A 13,406-nucleotide genomic window follows, 5' to 3' on the forward strand; every position below is an offset into this window, starting at 1 on the left:
AGTTATAGATAACCTGAGAAGACAAACCCGGGAGCCACTAGGGTTACATGAGGGTGTGGTATCTGCCCTTTCCTTCTAAACGTGATTTCTCATGAGATTTCTAGAAAACTACAGCTGCGAAGGAAAATGTCAGTTGTTAATGGAGCAGAAATTCTTGCTAGGCTGCAGACCAGAAGCTTCGCCTGTATTTTTGGGTGAGGTGCTCTTTTTTTTTTTCTTTTCATGTTCGTAAGATTTCCATGTCTTTCAGTTCCTTCTCAGAATCAGCAGTCATGGGAATCGAACTCTCGATCACCTATTTTCCTGGCTGCATCGTGAGGCGCACTCTTTCCTCGCTCTTAGTATCAAAGCCGGGATCCCGCCTCCCGGGCCCGCGGCGGGGCGGGGCGGGGTTTGCTCTCCCCAGCTCCCCGCTCTCCTCGAGGGAGGACTCCTATTGGCTGTCGAGCGAGACGGAAACCGTGGATTGGCTGCGCAGTGACCGCCGGCTGACGTGGCGGGGCCGGGACCTTGCGGGCCTGCACGGCGGGTGCGGAAACGCCGCTGGAAGCGTGCGGGCGTGGATAGACATCATGCCGCTCGAACTGGAGCTGTGTCCCGGGCGCTGGGTGGGTGGGCAGCACCCTTGCTTCATCATCGCGGAAATCGGCCAGAACCACCAGGGCGACCTGGACATCGCCAAGCGCATGATCCGCACTGCCAAGGTGAGGGGCGGGGCTCGGGAGGGTCCCCGGAGGGTTAGCGATGGAGTCCGTGGAGGTTAACGGAGGAGGGCTTTGCGGGGAGATCCCAGGGGGCGAGTTAACGGAGGGGCCTGGGAGAGTTCCGGGAGAGGCTCGGGAGAGCGCGGTCGCGAGAGCTTTCTGGTTCTGTGTCCCGTGTCTCACTTGTCTCGATTCCCTAGCTCAATCTTCCAGGAGCTTTTGCTCGCCCTCTCCGCCTCCCTGCCCACTCGACCCCTTTCTTCCCCTTTCCGGTTAGATCAGCCTGGCATCGTCCGTAGGGAGCCACCTGACCAGGATCTTAGGGATCCAGCCCCTTCCTGCTTGTCATATGCCACTTCGGCGATCCTCTCGTAACGTTGGTTTCCATGAACTACAGTCTTTGGAAGCTGGTGTGGCTTTTTTCCCCACCTGACAATCCCAGTGTTTGAACTGCTAACCGGTGAAAAGTGCAGGTTTCCGAGGGCAGATCCCGCTAGGGAACCCTGTTCACCTAAGCTGCCTTATCTGAAAGACCGCCTTCGTGGGGCAGTGATGAGCCTCTCTTGAAGAAAGGCGTGAAAAGTGTGGTAGGTGATCACTGCCACTGATAAAATGCAGTGTGCACCCTCATAGTAAATCTCTTCCCGTTTCTCAGTCGGGATTACAGGTGATTTCTCCAGCCGCCCCCACCCGCAGCCCCCAGCCCGAGGACTCACACTGTTTAGTTTTAGACCCAGGTCTCCAGTCATTGTTCTGTAAAGGGGGAAATTCCTGCTTTTATTTCAAAGGAACGGCCTGTTTTTCCAAGGTGTGACCTCTTTGTGTGATGAGGTTGTAAAGATACCTAGAGATATGAAAACTGTGCAAACAGAGTTATAGTTTTTCTCTCACGCGTTCTTTTTAGTTCTGGAGGGCACCGGGGCCAGAGGACGCAGTGGCAAGGCTGGTGCTGTCCTGTCGTGCGAGGGGCCTGGCCTAGAGTCAGGAAGTTTACTAGCTGAGTAGTCTTGAGCAGGTGACTTTCCTAGACCTCAGATTTTTCTTACTTCTCTCCCTTTCTGCGGTGTTGCAGAGGAATTTCCTACAGTCCCTGCGTTTTGACTTCGCTGCCATTTGTAGCAGGAGGCACATGCGTCAGTTTACTGCCTAGGGTTTGTAGTGGACGAGCTCACTTGCTCCCAGGATGCATCTCTTCGCCCCCCGTTTGTTTGGTCTAAATATAATGACGTCATATCACTGCCCCCCCACCCCATATTCCTGCTCCAGGTCACTGTAAATGTCCTACTGTGTTGCAGGAGTGTGGGGCTGACTGCGCTAAGTTCCAGAAGAGCGAGTTGGAGTTCAAGTTTAACCGGAAGGCCCTGGAGAGACCATATACTTCGAAGCATTCGTGGGGGTCGACATATGGGGAGCATAAACGGCATCTAGAATTCAGCCACGCCCAGTACAGGGAGCTGCAGCGCTATGCGCAGGAGATTGGCATCTTCTTCACCGCCTCTGGCATGGACGAGGTAAGCGCTGAGCCTCTCTTGGGATGCAGGCAGCTGTGGTGTAAAGTCGGCTCTAGCTCTGCTCACCTTAACTATGTCCGGCTAAGTGGGAGGCCAATGGGCCAGCAGCCCGGAGAAGGAGTTTTTTTTGAGAGAAGAGTACCATGGTTTAAAAACTACCCCCACATCAGAGCAGCTGTGCTAGACCCCAGCATCTTTCCCACTGTGGGACAGCCGAACTGGGCAAGGCTCTCCCATTGGAGTGTGGTTTAGATTGGGAACCAGTGTGCCTCACCAGCCAACTGTGACTGGCTCCCTGGAGTGCAGCTGGAGGGAGTGTCTCTGGCTGGCTGTGCTGACGTCCTCGAGCAGTCCAGCTGGTACTAGGCCTCAGGTCCTTTTTGCACTATAATTTCTTTTCTTTATTTTTGAGTCAGGGTCTCTGTCTGTCTGTCTGTCTGTCTGTCTGTCTCTCTTTCTAACCCTGACTGTCCTGGAACTTACTCTGTAGAACAGACTGGCTTTGTCTGTTCTACACACACACACACTTTCAACAATCTAATTAAGATGGGAAACTAAGGGCAGTAAAGCCTACCCTAAAGCCCGTTTCTAGAAAGCAACCCTAAGGAAACAACTGAGAACAGACAGAAAAGATGCTCACCTTGGCATCTGTTTTGTTTTGAGGCAGTCTCATGTATTCTAGGCCGGCCTCAAACTTATTTTGTAACTGAGGCTGACCTGAACTAATTCTCTTACCTCCACCTCCCAAATACTAGAGTTAAAAGTGGGTGCCACCAAGCCTGGTTCAGCATCATTTATCGGTATAAAAAAACTAAAAGTAATAGCCAGGAGGTGGTGGCACACACCTTTAATCCTGGTACTCAGAAGCAGGTGGATCTCTGTGAGTATGAGGCCAGCCTGGTCTACGAAGAGAGTTCCAGGGCTGTTACACAGAGAAACCTTGCCTGGAGAAACTAAAGGGAAAAAAACAAACAAAACAAAACAAAAATACTAAAAGTAAGTCTGTAACCCAGCACTCAACTCAGGATTCTGGATGGAGGATCATGAGGCCAGCCTGGTCTACACCAGCCAAGGCTACATACTGAGATGCTGTCTCAGGAACCAAAAACAACAGATAACACTCTAGTAAATCCTCCAAAAGAAACATTGCACTGCTGTCACAGTCTTTACACAGGAGGAAGGGAAGCTATGTTCTAACACTAACTAGAAAAAGAACACAGAAAACCCGATATGACCAGCAGCAACAGGTACTGTAAGAGTCAGAGAAGAAATCCATAGAGAGACAGCATATAGAAACCACAGGCCACTCCCTCTTACTCCCTTTTTTTTTTTTTTTTTTTTTTTTTAATTTTTTCGAGACAGGGTTTCTCCATAGCTTTTTGATTCCTGTCCTGGAACTAGCTCTTGTAGACCAGGCTGGTCTCAAACTCACAGAGATCCACCTGCCTCTGCCTCCTGAGTGCTGGGATTAAAGGCGTGCGCCACCACTGCCCGGCTTTATTCCCTGTTTTGTTTTGTTTTGTTTTCAAGATAGGCTTTCTTTGTGTTAACAGTCCTGGCTGTTCTGGAACTGGCTTTATATACTGGGCTAGCTTTGAACTCACAGAGCTCTGCCTGCCTCTGCCTCTGGGGTACTGGGATTAAAGGCCATCACCAGTCCGGCATTGTTCCTGCTTCCTAAATTGTGTTGGTTTGAAAGAAAGTGTTACCTGTTAGGTTCATAGGGAGTGGCGTTATTAGGAGGTAGCCTTGTTGGATGAGGTGTGTGTCTCAGTCTCTTCCTGCTGCCTTTGGGTCCTATAGAACTCTCAGCTACCTCTCCAGCACTGTCTGTGTGTCACCGTGCTTCCCGCCATGATGACAATGGACTGAACCTCTGAACTGTAAGCCAGCCCCAATTAAATGTTTTCTTTTATAAGAGTTGCCATGGTCATGGTGTCTCTTCGTAGCAATAGAAACCTTAAGACATAAACTTTCTGTACCATTGTCCTTGTTTCTAAGACTAAAGTTTTTGACATTCAGAAAAGAGAGAACATAGGATCATCAAAGGACAGAAGTTACACCTGGCAGAGGTAGACAGATCCCTGCCTGAATTCAAAACCAGACTGATGAGGCTGACCTGGAATTTACAGAGAGCCTCCTGACCCTGCCTCTACTTCCCCAGTACTGGAATTGAAGGTGTGCCCTACCACACCTGGTTCATAAAACACAGCCCTGTCTTGACTTCATAATATGTTTGTTTTTTTTTTCTTTTTCTTTTTTTTTAAATTATTTATTTATTTACTATGTATACAATATTCTGTCCACATGTGTCCCTACAGACCAGAAGAGGGCACCAGATTTCATTACAGATGGTTGTGAGCCACCATGTGGTTGCTGGGAATAGAACTCAGGACTTCTGGAAGAGCAGCCAGTGCTCTTAACCTCTGAGCCATTTCTCTAGCCCCTTCATAATATGTTTGTAATTGTAAACATTGATCCTTGTGAAAAGGAAGGAAACCCAACATGGTGGCTTGTACCTTTCATTCCAGCATTGGTAAGTGTAGCCAGGAAGATTGTTGTGAGTTCAAAACCAGCCTATGTTGTATCATGAGTTTCATACAGTCAGAACTACAAAATGAGATTCTGTCGCTTTTCTCCTTCCATCATGGAAAAAAAAAAACAAACAGGCAAAAAACCCAAAAAACAGTTGATGAAAAGTAAAAAGGCTAATAGTCCCAGCACTTGGTGGTGAGCCTGGGCAACAGAGTCTACAAGCCAGAAACAGTACTGATTTTCTCTACTGAAAACATGCCGGGATTTCTCTGCTGCCAGGTTGGGAAGGAGGTTCCTCTGGGATTTGTTTGCAGCTGGTTGGTGTCATGGCTGGCCCAGGGCACAGGCAGACAGGAGAAAGGGCAGTGAGGGGGGAAGTGGGTCCATAAAGCCTTTACAAAGAGTAAATTTACAAAGATCTTTCTTTGCCAAGCTAGCATTTCCTTCCCAGCCTCCTCAGAGCAGCCTGGTTGAGTTCTGTCTGTCCTTCCGGGTCTCCCACCTCCGTTTCTGCAGCAGGTGGCTCCCAGGGTTCTCCTTCCTGACTGCGTTATAACAGCTAGCATTTCCTAAGTGCCTCCTCTCAGCTGTGCGTGCTGTCCTTGGGTGTTCTGTGTGCTCAGGGAAGGTTAAGGTGTGGCAGAATTGTACGGAGACTGAAAAAGTTCGCTGGACACCCCTCAGGAGGGTGTGCCGAGGAGGTGGACTTCAGCCAAAGAAAGCTTAGGGGCGCAGCAGCTGCAGATAGAAGCAATGAGCCGGGGGTGGGGTAGTGGGGGGCACTGCTCAGTGATGGTTGCCACAGAGCCACCTCCCCCCCACTCCTGCCCCTGCACTCTGTCCTCTCCACTTCCTGCCCCTGCCTGCCTGCTGCCTGGTGCCTGTGACGGGGCTGGCCTGTCCTTTTAGGTTCTGTGCTCTGTCGACAAAAACCATAGTGTTCATCTTAAGTGGAGCAAGAGAGTCTATTCTGGAACCATTCTGAGTAACCAGGGCCTGAGAACACAGATTTAGGTTACCCCAAATTCCATGTCCCAACAGTCAGGCATCTGAGGTCCTATGTATTGATTGAATTACTTTAAGGCAACCTGAGAAGAGGAAGTGGTAGGGCTGTTTGACTTGTGCCAGGGACAGGGCTTCACAGCAGTAAGGTAGGTCAGAGGAAGTCAGCAGGCCTCGGGAAAGAAAGCCACTGTGCTGTGACCGAAGGGGGTGGCATGTTTGCACCCTTGAAGGGTGATGAACCAAGGTGGCAATTCTCAAAATGGCCACTAGGCGGCACTGGTCCCCAGGTGGACTGCAAAATGAGGCACTCTCTTCCTTAGCAGGAACTCCCCTGCCCCCCCAACCATTAAAAAATAACTTGACGATGATAGAATTCCATGCAAATTTCACAATCCTTGTGGGTAAATCTTTGAATTGTTTTTGTCTCGTCTTCTTTCTGCACTAGGCATCCTTAGCTTTCACTGCTTGGTTCCTCTTCTAAGGCCACACTTGGCCTGGGACAGAGATTGCTCCAGTTGTCCCTCTGGGCAAGGATGCAGTGTCTTCTTTCTGTCCTTTGACCTTTGAGGGCCAGGCACTTTCTCTCTGCCTGGTTTCTGGGTCATGCCCTTTTGCCTCTGTTCACAAGTTCCTTGGGAAGGAAGGGAAGGAAGAATCTGGCCAGAGGCAGTGTGTCCCGTGCAGATGCTCGTAGCCATTGATGGTCAGCTCGTGAAGAGCAAGTCCTGGGTGTGCACTGGACAGATGGGTGGACGCGCGGTGACGTGTTCTCTAGTCTCCTGCACCGGGTTCCTCTATCACCCGTCCTGTACCACAGGGCAGTGTTTCTGAACGATGCTGAAAGGTACTCGCTCGGATTACTTTACAGATGGCGGTTGAGTTTCTGCATGAACTGAATGTCCCATTTTTTAAAGTTGGATCTGGCGACACTAACAATTTTCCTTATCTGGAGAAGACAGCCAAGAAAGGTAAGTGTGGTTTTTTTTTCCCCTTAAAACCAAGAGTCCAAGCTTTGTGTTTCTGCCCCCTAGTGGCCGCTCACTGTGATAGCATTCATGGAGACTCATCTAGTTTTTTTTTTTTTTTTTTTTTTTTTTTTTTTTTTTTTTTTTTTTTAGACAGTCTCACTGTATTGCCTGGCTGGCATGGAACTCGCTCTGTAGCTCAGACTGGCTTCAAACTCCTAGAGATCCTCCTGCCTCTGCCTCCCAGGTGCTGGGATTAAAGGTGTGCACCACCACACCCAGCTTAGGAGACACATTCTAGAAACCTCCTGCCTGTTAGTTCTGGGGCGGTACTAGGGACTATGCACCTGATGTGATTATCCCACTACTAAGCCCCATCCCCAGGCCCTGTAGGAATCTACCCCTGATGTATCCACATTACACTTGGTAAAATGATTTCTCAGCGTCAATGATCTTAGTTGACCCACCTTTTCTTAGTTGACCCACCTTACAGACCAGGTCACGCTCCCTGGAGATTCTGCACTTGTCTCCTAGGCAAGGTATCAGAAGCCCTAAGGGCAGGGCTCTGTGCAGGCCAGCACCCAAGCTGGCAGCTCTTGGCCTCTCGGCTGTGCTCATGCACTGGGGAGTCTTCCACACCATGGGCTGTGTATCCCTTATCCAAATGCTTCTGAGCAGGAGTGTTCCTGAATTTGGAGTCTCTTGGGTTTGGGGATTTTAGATTAAGATTGTTGACTGAGGTTCCTGTCCTACCCGGTCCCGCAGTCATTCAGTCCTAAATAAACACACAGAGGCCTACGTTAATTAAAAACTGATTGGCCCATTAGCTCAGGCTTCTTATTAACTCTTATAACTTACATTAGCCTATAATTCTTGTCTTTGTTAGCCACGTGGCTTGGTACCTTTTTTTGGTGAGGCAGTCACATCTTGGTTGCTCTGTGTCTGGGTGGCCACTGCAGACTGACTCTTTCCTCTTCCCAGAATCCTCTTTTTCTCATTGCCCCTCCTCTACTTCCTACCTGGCTACTGGCCAATCAGCATTTTATTAAACAGGTACAAGAAACAAATCTTTACAGGATAAAACCATTGTCCCACAGCATAAGATGAAGCCTGTTCTATACTGCACAGCCTCTTGATCTGTAGAGATGCCTCTCTTCCCCTCAAGATCCTGAGATCCCTCAGCGTGCTTCCCTTTGCTGAAGCATGATCCCGAGGAAGTGTGTTTCCCCTTCGGTTGCTGTGCGGTGTCTTAGGAGATGTGGGTGGGGAAGATTCTGAGCCCTGTGAAGAAGGTGCTGGTTCTTCAGGTCGTCCTATGGTGATCTCCAGTGGGATGCAGTCGATGGACACTATGAAGCAAGTCTACCAGATTGTGAAGCCCCTCAACCCCAACTTCTGCTTCCTCCAGTGCACCAGCGCATACCCACTGCAGCCAGAGGATGCCAACCTGCGCGTCATCTCGGTGAGCAGGAAGTTCATTCATTTGTGGTGCTGGAGACTGATCTAGGGCCATGGGCATGACAACCAAGTGTTCTTCCACTGAGCTATAGGTAGCCCTAGCCCTGTTGTTATAGACAAAATTATAACCAACCATGGCACACTTTGTAAATGTACAGATCCTATCTTAGGGTGACAGAATCAGATTAGACCTAGGCAGCCAAGGAAGTATGGCATTCCAAAGAGGGAAGCTGTAAATGAAAGCATATAACACCAATCTTAGTTTCTTCCCTGTGTGTATGTGTCTGTGTATGTATGTATGCCTCATACTTCATGATTTGTCTTCGTATACTTTTTTTTTGGGGGGGGGGTGTCTAACTGTGTAGAATTGTCTGGCCTGTAACTCACTCTGCAGACCAGGCTGGCCTCAAACTCAAAGAGATCTGCCTGCCTCTGCCTTCCAAGTGCTGGGATTAAAGGCCTCCATAGATGAATATAGTTAACAACTTAGTGTCTTTGACTCCAGGTACTCTCCCTGATTTTCCCCTCACTGGAAGTCCTATAACATCCTCCTTCTAGACATGGCTACATGGCGAGAGTGGCTTTGCCAGCCCACCCAGTCACAGCAGAATTCCCTGGCCTAGAAGCCTGTACTCTTTTTTTCTCTTTGGGGGAGGATTGTTTTTTTGAGACAGGGTTTCTCTGTGCAGCTCTGGTTGTCCTGGAACTCACTCTGTAGATGAGGCTGGCCTTGAACTCATTATTGCCTCCCTCTGCCTCCAGAGTGCTGGGACTAAAGGTGTGTGCCACCACTGCCTGGCTGCAGCCTGTGCTCTTATCACACATCTGTAGGCTAGATCTCAAGGCTTTAGCCACCCAACATTCCTCATCTGCTGCTGCCCTCCACCGCATCTCCTACTGGGCTTCTGCTTTCTGGCCACTGTCACTGACAGCACTCACTCATCTGAGGTCTTTGCTGTTGCAAGGAGAGGGCCTGCTTGTTCATTTTGGCCACCCGGCTAGCTTACACCTGAAATAACCACACAGAAACTGTATTAATTAAATCACTGTTTGGCCTATTCTAGCTTCTTATTGGCTCTCACATCTTGATTTAACCCATTTCTATTAATCTTCTTATATCACCATGTGGCAGTGGCTTACCAGTGAGATTCTAACCAGCATCCGTCTCAGGCAGAGGATCCATGGCTTCTCCCCCTGGCTCCCTCCTTTCTCCCAGCATGACATTTAGTTGCCTCCCCTCCACCCTCCCTCACCCCCACCTCCTACCTAAGTTCTGCCCACTCAACAAGCCCAAAGCAGTTTCTTTATTAACCAATGAAAGGAACAAAAACAGAAGGACCTCCTATACCACTTTGCTGCATCAGGTGGATTATAGATGACATTAATTATTCAGTATTCCCATCAACGGAATGTTTGGGGGCCTGGGCTGTGTGTATACTTAATATTTTTTTAAAAAAATTTATTTATTATGTGTACAGTGTTCTGCCTGTATGTATGCCTGCACACCAGAAGAAGGCATAAGATCTCATTATAGATGGCTGTGAGCCACCATGTAGTTGCTGAGAATTGAACTCAGGACCTCTGGAAAAACAGTCAGTGCTCTTAACCTCTGAGCCATCTCTCCAGCCCTAATTGATTTCACACTTATGACAAGTGCTTTTGGGGCGATCTTAGTCATTCCACTTCAGTTCGGTTGTTATTCTTGGTCTGCACAGGATTAAACAGTCACACAATGTAGTAATAGGAGCGGCGGGGCTGTGTCCCCAACACCCCGCTGCCTGCAAGGCTAGCTTTACCCGAAATAATTACACGGAAACTGTATTCATTTAAACACTGCTTGGCCCTTTAACTCTAGCCCTTACTGGCAAATTCTGATATCCCAATCAACCCATCTCTAATAATCTGTGAGCACCAGTCTTACCGGGAAGATTCTAGCCTACGTCCATCCTCGGTCGGAGCTTCATCGCGTGTGTCTCAGAGAGCAGAGCTATACCCGCGTCCGCCCAGGAGCCGGGAGCATGGCGTCTCTCTGAGGCGTCTGCCCCCGAGAGGAGAGCTGTCGAGTCTCTGAGCTCACTTCCTCTTCCTCCCAGCATTCTGTTCTGTTTACTCCTCCCACCTATGTTTTAAGCTATGAGGGCAAGCAGCTTCTTTATTTAATTAACCAATGGCCTTCCTCCATCAACACAAGGTGTTGGTTGATTAGAATGTTTTGAATTCACTATGCGTATGAGTATGCATGTGTGTGTACACACCATGGCAAGTGTATGGCACTCAGAAGACAGCCTGTGGGGGCTGTACTCTCCTTTCATTGGGTGGTTTCCAGGGATCAAGCTCATGTCATCAGGCTCGATGGCAGGCGCTTGCCTTCACCCTCTGAGCCATCTTGTTGGCCACAGAAGACATTCTCAATGGCAGCATTCACAGTGCGGCGGGTATCTTAGTTAGGGTTTCTATTGCTGTAAGTAACTCAGGGAGGAAAGGGTTTTTTTCTACTTACAGTTCATCATCAGGAACCTGGACGCTGGAGCTGATGCAGAGGCCACGGAGTGGTGCTGCTTACTGACTTGCTCCACATAGCTTATTCAGCCTGCGTTCTTATAGAACCCAAGACCACCAGCCCATAGTTGGTACGCCCCCATTGATCACTAAGTAAGCCAGCTCTTATGGAGACATTTCCTCAATCGAGGCTCCCTCCTCTCTGACGACTCTAGCCTGTGTGAGCTGACATAAAACCAGTCAGTACAGCGGGTGCCCTCTCCGTTTCCAGCAACCCTCAGTGGGCACTTTTATCCTTGTAAGGGGGAGGCTCAGAGTGCCTGCCTTACTGTCTCACCCCTGGCTGCTCTGCTCAGGAGCGGCTGAAGTGGGGTGCTGTTCTGATCTCCCTGACGAGAAGCCCAGAAGGGTAAGCGCACCCCTCTTCTGTTTTACAGGAGTACCAGAAGCTCTTTCCCGACATTCCCATAGGGTATTCTGGGCATGAGACAGGCATCGCCATATCTGTGGCGGCAGTGGCTCTGGGGGCCAAGGTGTTGGAACGTCACATAACTTTGGACAAGACTTGGAAGGGGAGCGACCACTCAGCCTCGTTGGAGCCTGGAGAGCTGGCAGAGCTGGTGCGGTCCGTGCGCCTGGTGGAGCGGGCATTGGGCTCTCCAGTCAAGCAGCTGCTGCCCTGTGAGGTGGCCTGCAACGAGAAGGTGGGTGCTGCCTGACCCTGTCTCGCCTGTTGTCCTGGGGCAGGTGTGGCACACGTGACCAGGAACTGGGCTTTTGACCTGTCTGAGCCTGACAGATGAGCAGGTGCAGGAACGTCACACCCACCCTACTGAGCGCCATTAGGCTATGGGAGCAGCGGGGTGATGCATCACATGAGAGCAGGTCAGGCCTTTTAGCTGCCCATGGTCACGTTAGCCTTTCCACTAAGCTCTGAAGCCTGCAGCTTCAGGGCTATGAACCCTGGGAGATAGAGAGTGAAGTCCTACGATGGCCAAGTCTGGTCACTTGGAGTAGGCATACCGAGGCACTGGGAAGAGAGCCAGGGCAGTCCTGAGTACAAAGGGGCACTGGGTGGGTGGGGCTGGTGAGCACTGACGGTGAGGCCGAGGCGTGCCTCCCAGCTTCTTAGAAGCCACAGCCTGGACCTCTCTGTTCTTGTGAGTTTAGAGGCAGGAGTCCCAGGAGTTCTGGGTTCAAGACTCTTTACCTGTAGTCGTGTGGGTCTACATGAGAAGCATTGTCTTTTATTCTGCTGGAGACTACCTGCTGACCCGACCCCTACAATTCTGGGTCACATGGACTGGGGAGTTAGCAGTTAAAGAATATAATTGCCCTGCAGATGAAATGGAGAGAGTCGTGCAGGCACCTAGAGTGAAAATTACGCAGTCGGGCGTGGAGTGCCCAAAGCGGAGGGTGAAAGGCAGCCAGGGCCACTGTGTGACAGTAAGCAGCTGACAGCTTCTCCTGGTGCTAAGTTCCAAGCAGAACTTGGAGGCTCTTATGTAAGCTGTGGAGGACGGTGAATGCTGCTTCCAAGTATGTACAGGGAGGCAGGGATGCTGGCTGTGAACCATCCCTTGGTGTGAACATCTGCCTGCCCCGTCTGCCCCCTTTCTGGGTACCCCTTGTCATCTGAATAAGTCACCCTCATTTATTGCTCGTGAGCCCTCCATCGCCCTATTTTATAGAACAAAGTGGCAAACAGGTTTGTATACACACTGGACCAGGACTAGGAGTTTCCTTTTTGGGGGTTCTCATCTTGGTTATTGGCAGCTTGACCAAGTTGCCTGCCTTCTTTTTTTTTTTTGGTTTTTCGAGACAGGGTTGCCTGCCTTCTTTTGAACTCAGTTTTCCATAAGATGTTGACGACACGGGGACAGAAGTGATTGCGGCTGTCACATGTTGGGAGCACACTATCTCACTCTCTTAACACTGATAAGGTGCCAGCCCCTTTAGCGGGGAAGCCAAACACAGCACCCAGGCCAACAGGTACTGAACCTGGGTCGGTCTGGCTACACAGCCTGAGCCCTTTCCTTTGTGCTGTGTGACTGGAAAAGCCTCTCCTCCTAGTCTGTGATGTCACCTGACACGGGCTGTGTTTCTGCTTCTGTGAGGTGCTGCACTGGGCATTGTGGTGAGGAAGTCCCGGCTGTGACAGTCTCGTCACAGGGACTTGGTGTGTGCAGGAGTTACTTCTAAGATCTGACGCTGGTCTTCTGTGTCCACAGCTGGGCAAGTCTGTGGTGGCCAAAGTGAAAATCCCAGAAGGCACCATCCTGACCCTGGACATGCTCACCGTGAAGGTGGGCGAGCCCAAAGGCTATCCTCCTGAAGACATCTTCAGCCTCGTGGGCAGAAAGGTGCTGGTCACTGTGGAAGAAGATGATACAATCATGGAAGACTCTGTGGAAAATCACAGCAAGAAAATCAAGTCTTAAAATAAAGTGCCTCTCCCTGGCTTCTCAGCCACCATGCTACTACTGTCCAGTGTGTTGGGTACACCTGTCACAGCGGCCACCTGTGTCCAGCCCATCGGAAAGGAAGGGCCAATGAGGCCTTTCTACTCTGAGGTGTCCAGCCAGAGAAGGCAGCCCCGAGCAAACATAGCTCCTTTAGGGTTTCTGAGAGGCTCTGTTGTTGTCTTAACCCTTCATGTTCCCACCCTACACAGCAACACAGCTGGGTTACCTCCTCCTTTCCCTCCTGCCCCTGGTTCCCCAGAGAAC

The 13,406-nt window shown here is 50.1% G+C and overlaps 1 protein-coding gene across 1 annotated transcript; it reads left to right on the plus strand.

The window, feature by feature from the left end:
- Positions 1 to 508: 508 nt before the first annotated feature.
- Nans (N-acetylneuraminate synthase) lies at positions 509 to 13,149 on the plus strand. Its single transcript, XM_005362145.3, has 6 exons — positions 509 to 704; positions 2,000 to 2,215; positions 6,624 to 6,723; positions 8,028 to 8,182; positions 11,115 to 11,381; positions 12,909 to 13,149. Exons 1-6 carry the CDS (start codon positions 573 to 575, stop codon positions 13,116 to 13,118), a joined length of 1,080 nt encoding a protein of 359 aa, XP_005362202.1. The 5' UTR covers positions 509 to 572; the 3' UTR covers positions 13,119 to 13,149.
- The last annotated feature ends 257 nt before the right edge of the window (positions 13,150 to 13,406 follow it).

The sequence above is a fragment of the Microtus ochrogaster genome, linkage group LG5, assembly GCF_000317375.1.
Source record: "Microtus ochrogaster isolate Prairie Vole_2 linkage group LG5, MicOch1.0, whole genome shotgun sequence".
Classification (NCBI taxonomy): Eukaryota; Metazoa; Chordata; class Mammalia; order Rodentia; family Cricetidae; genus Microtus; species Microtus ochrogaster.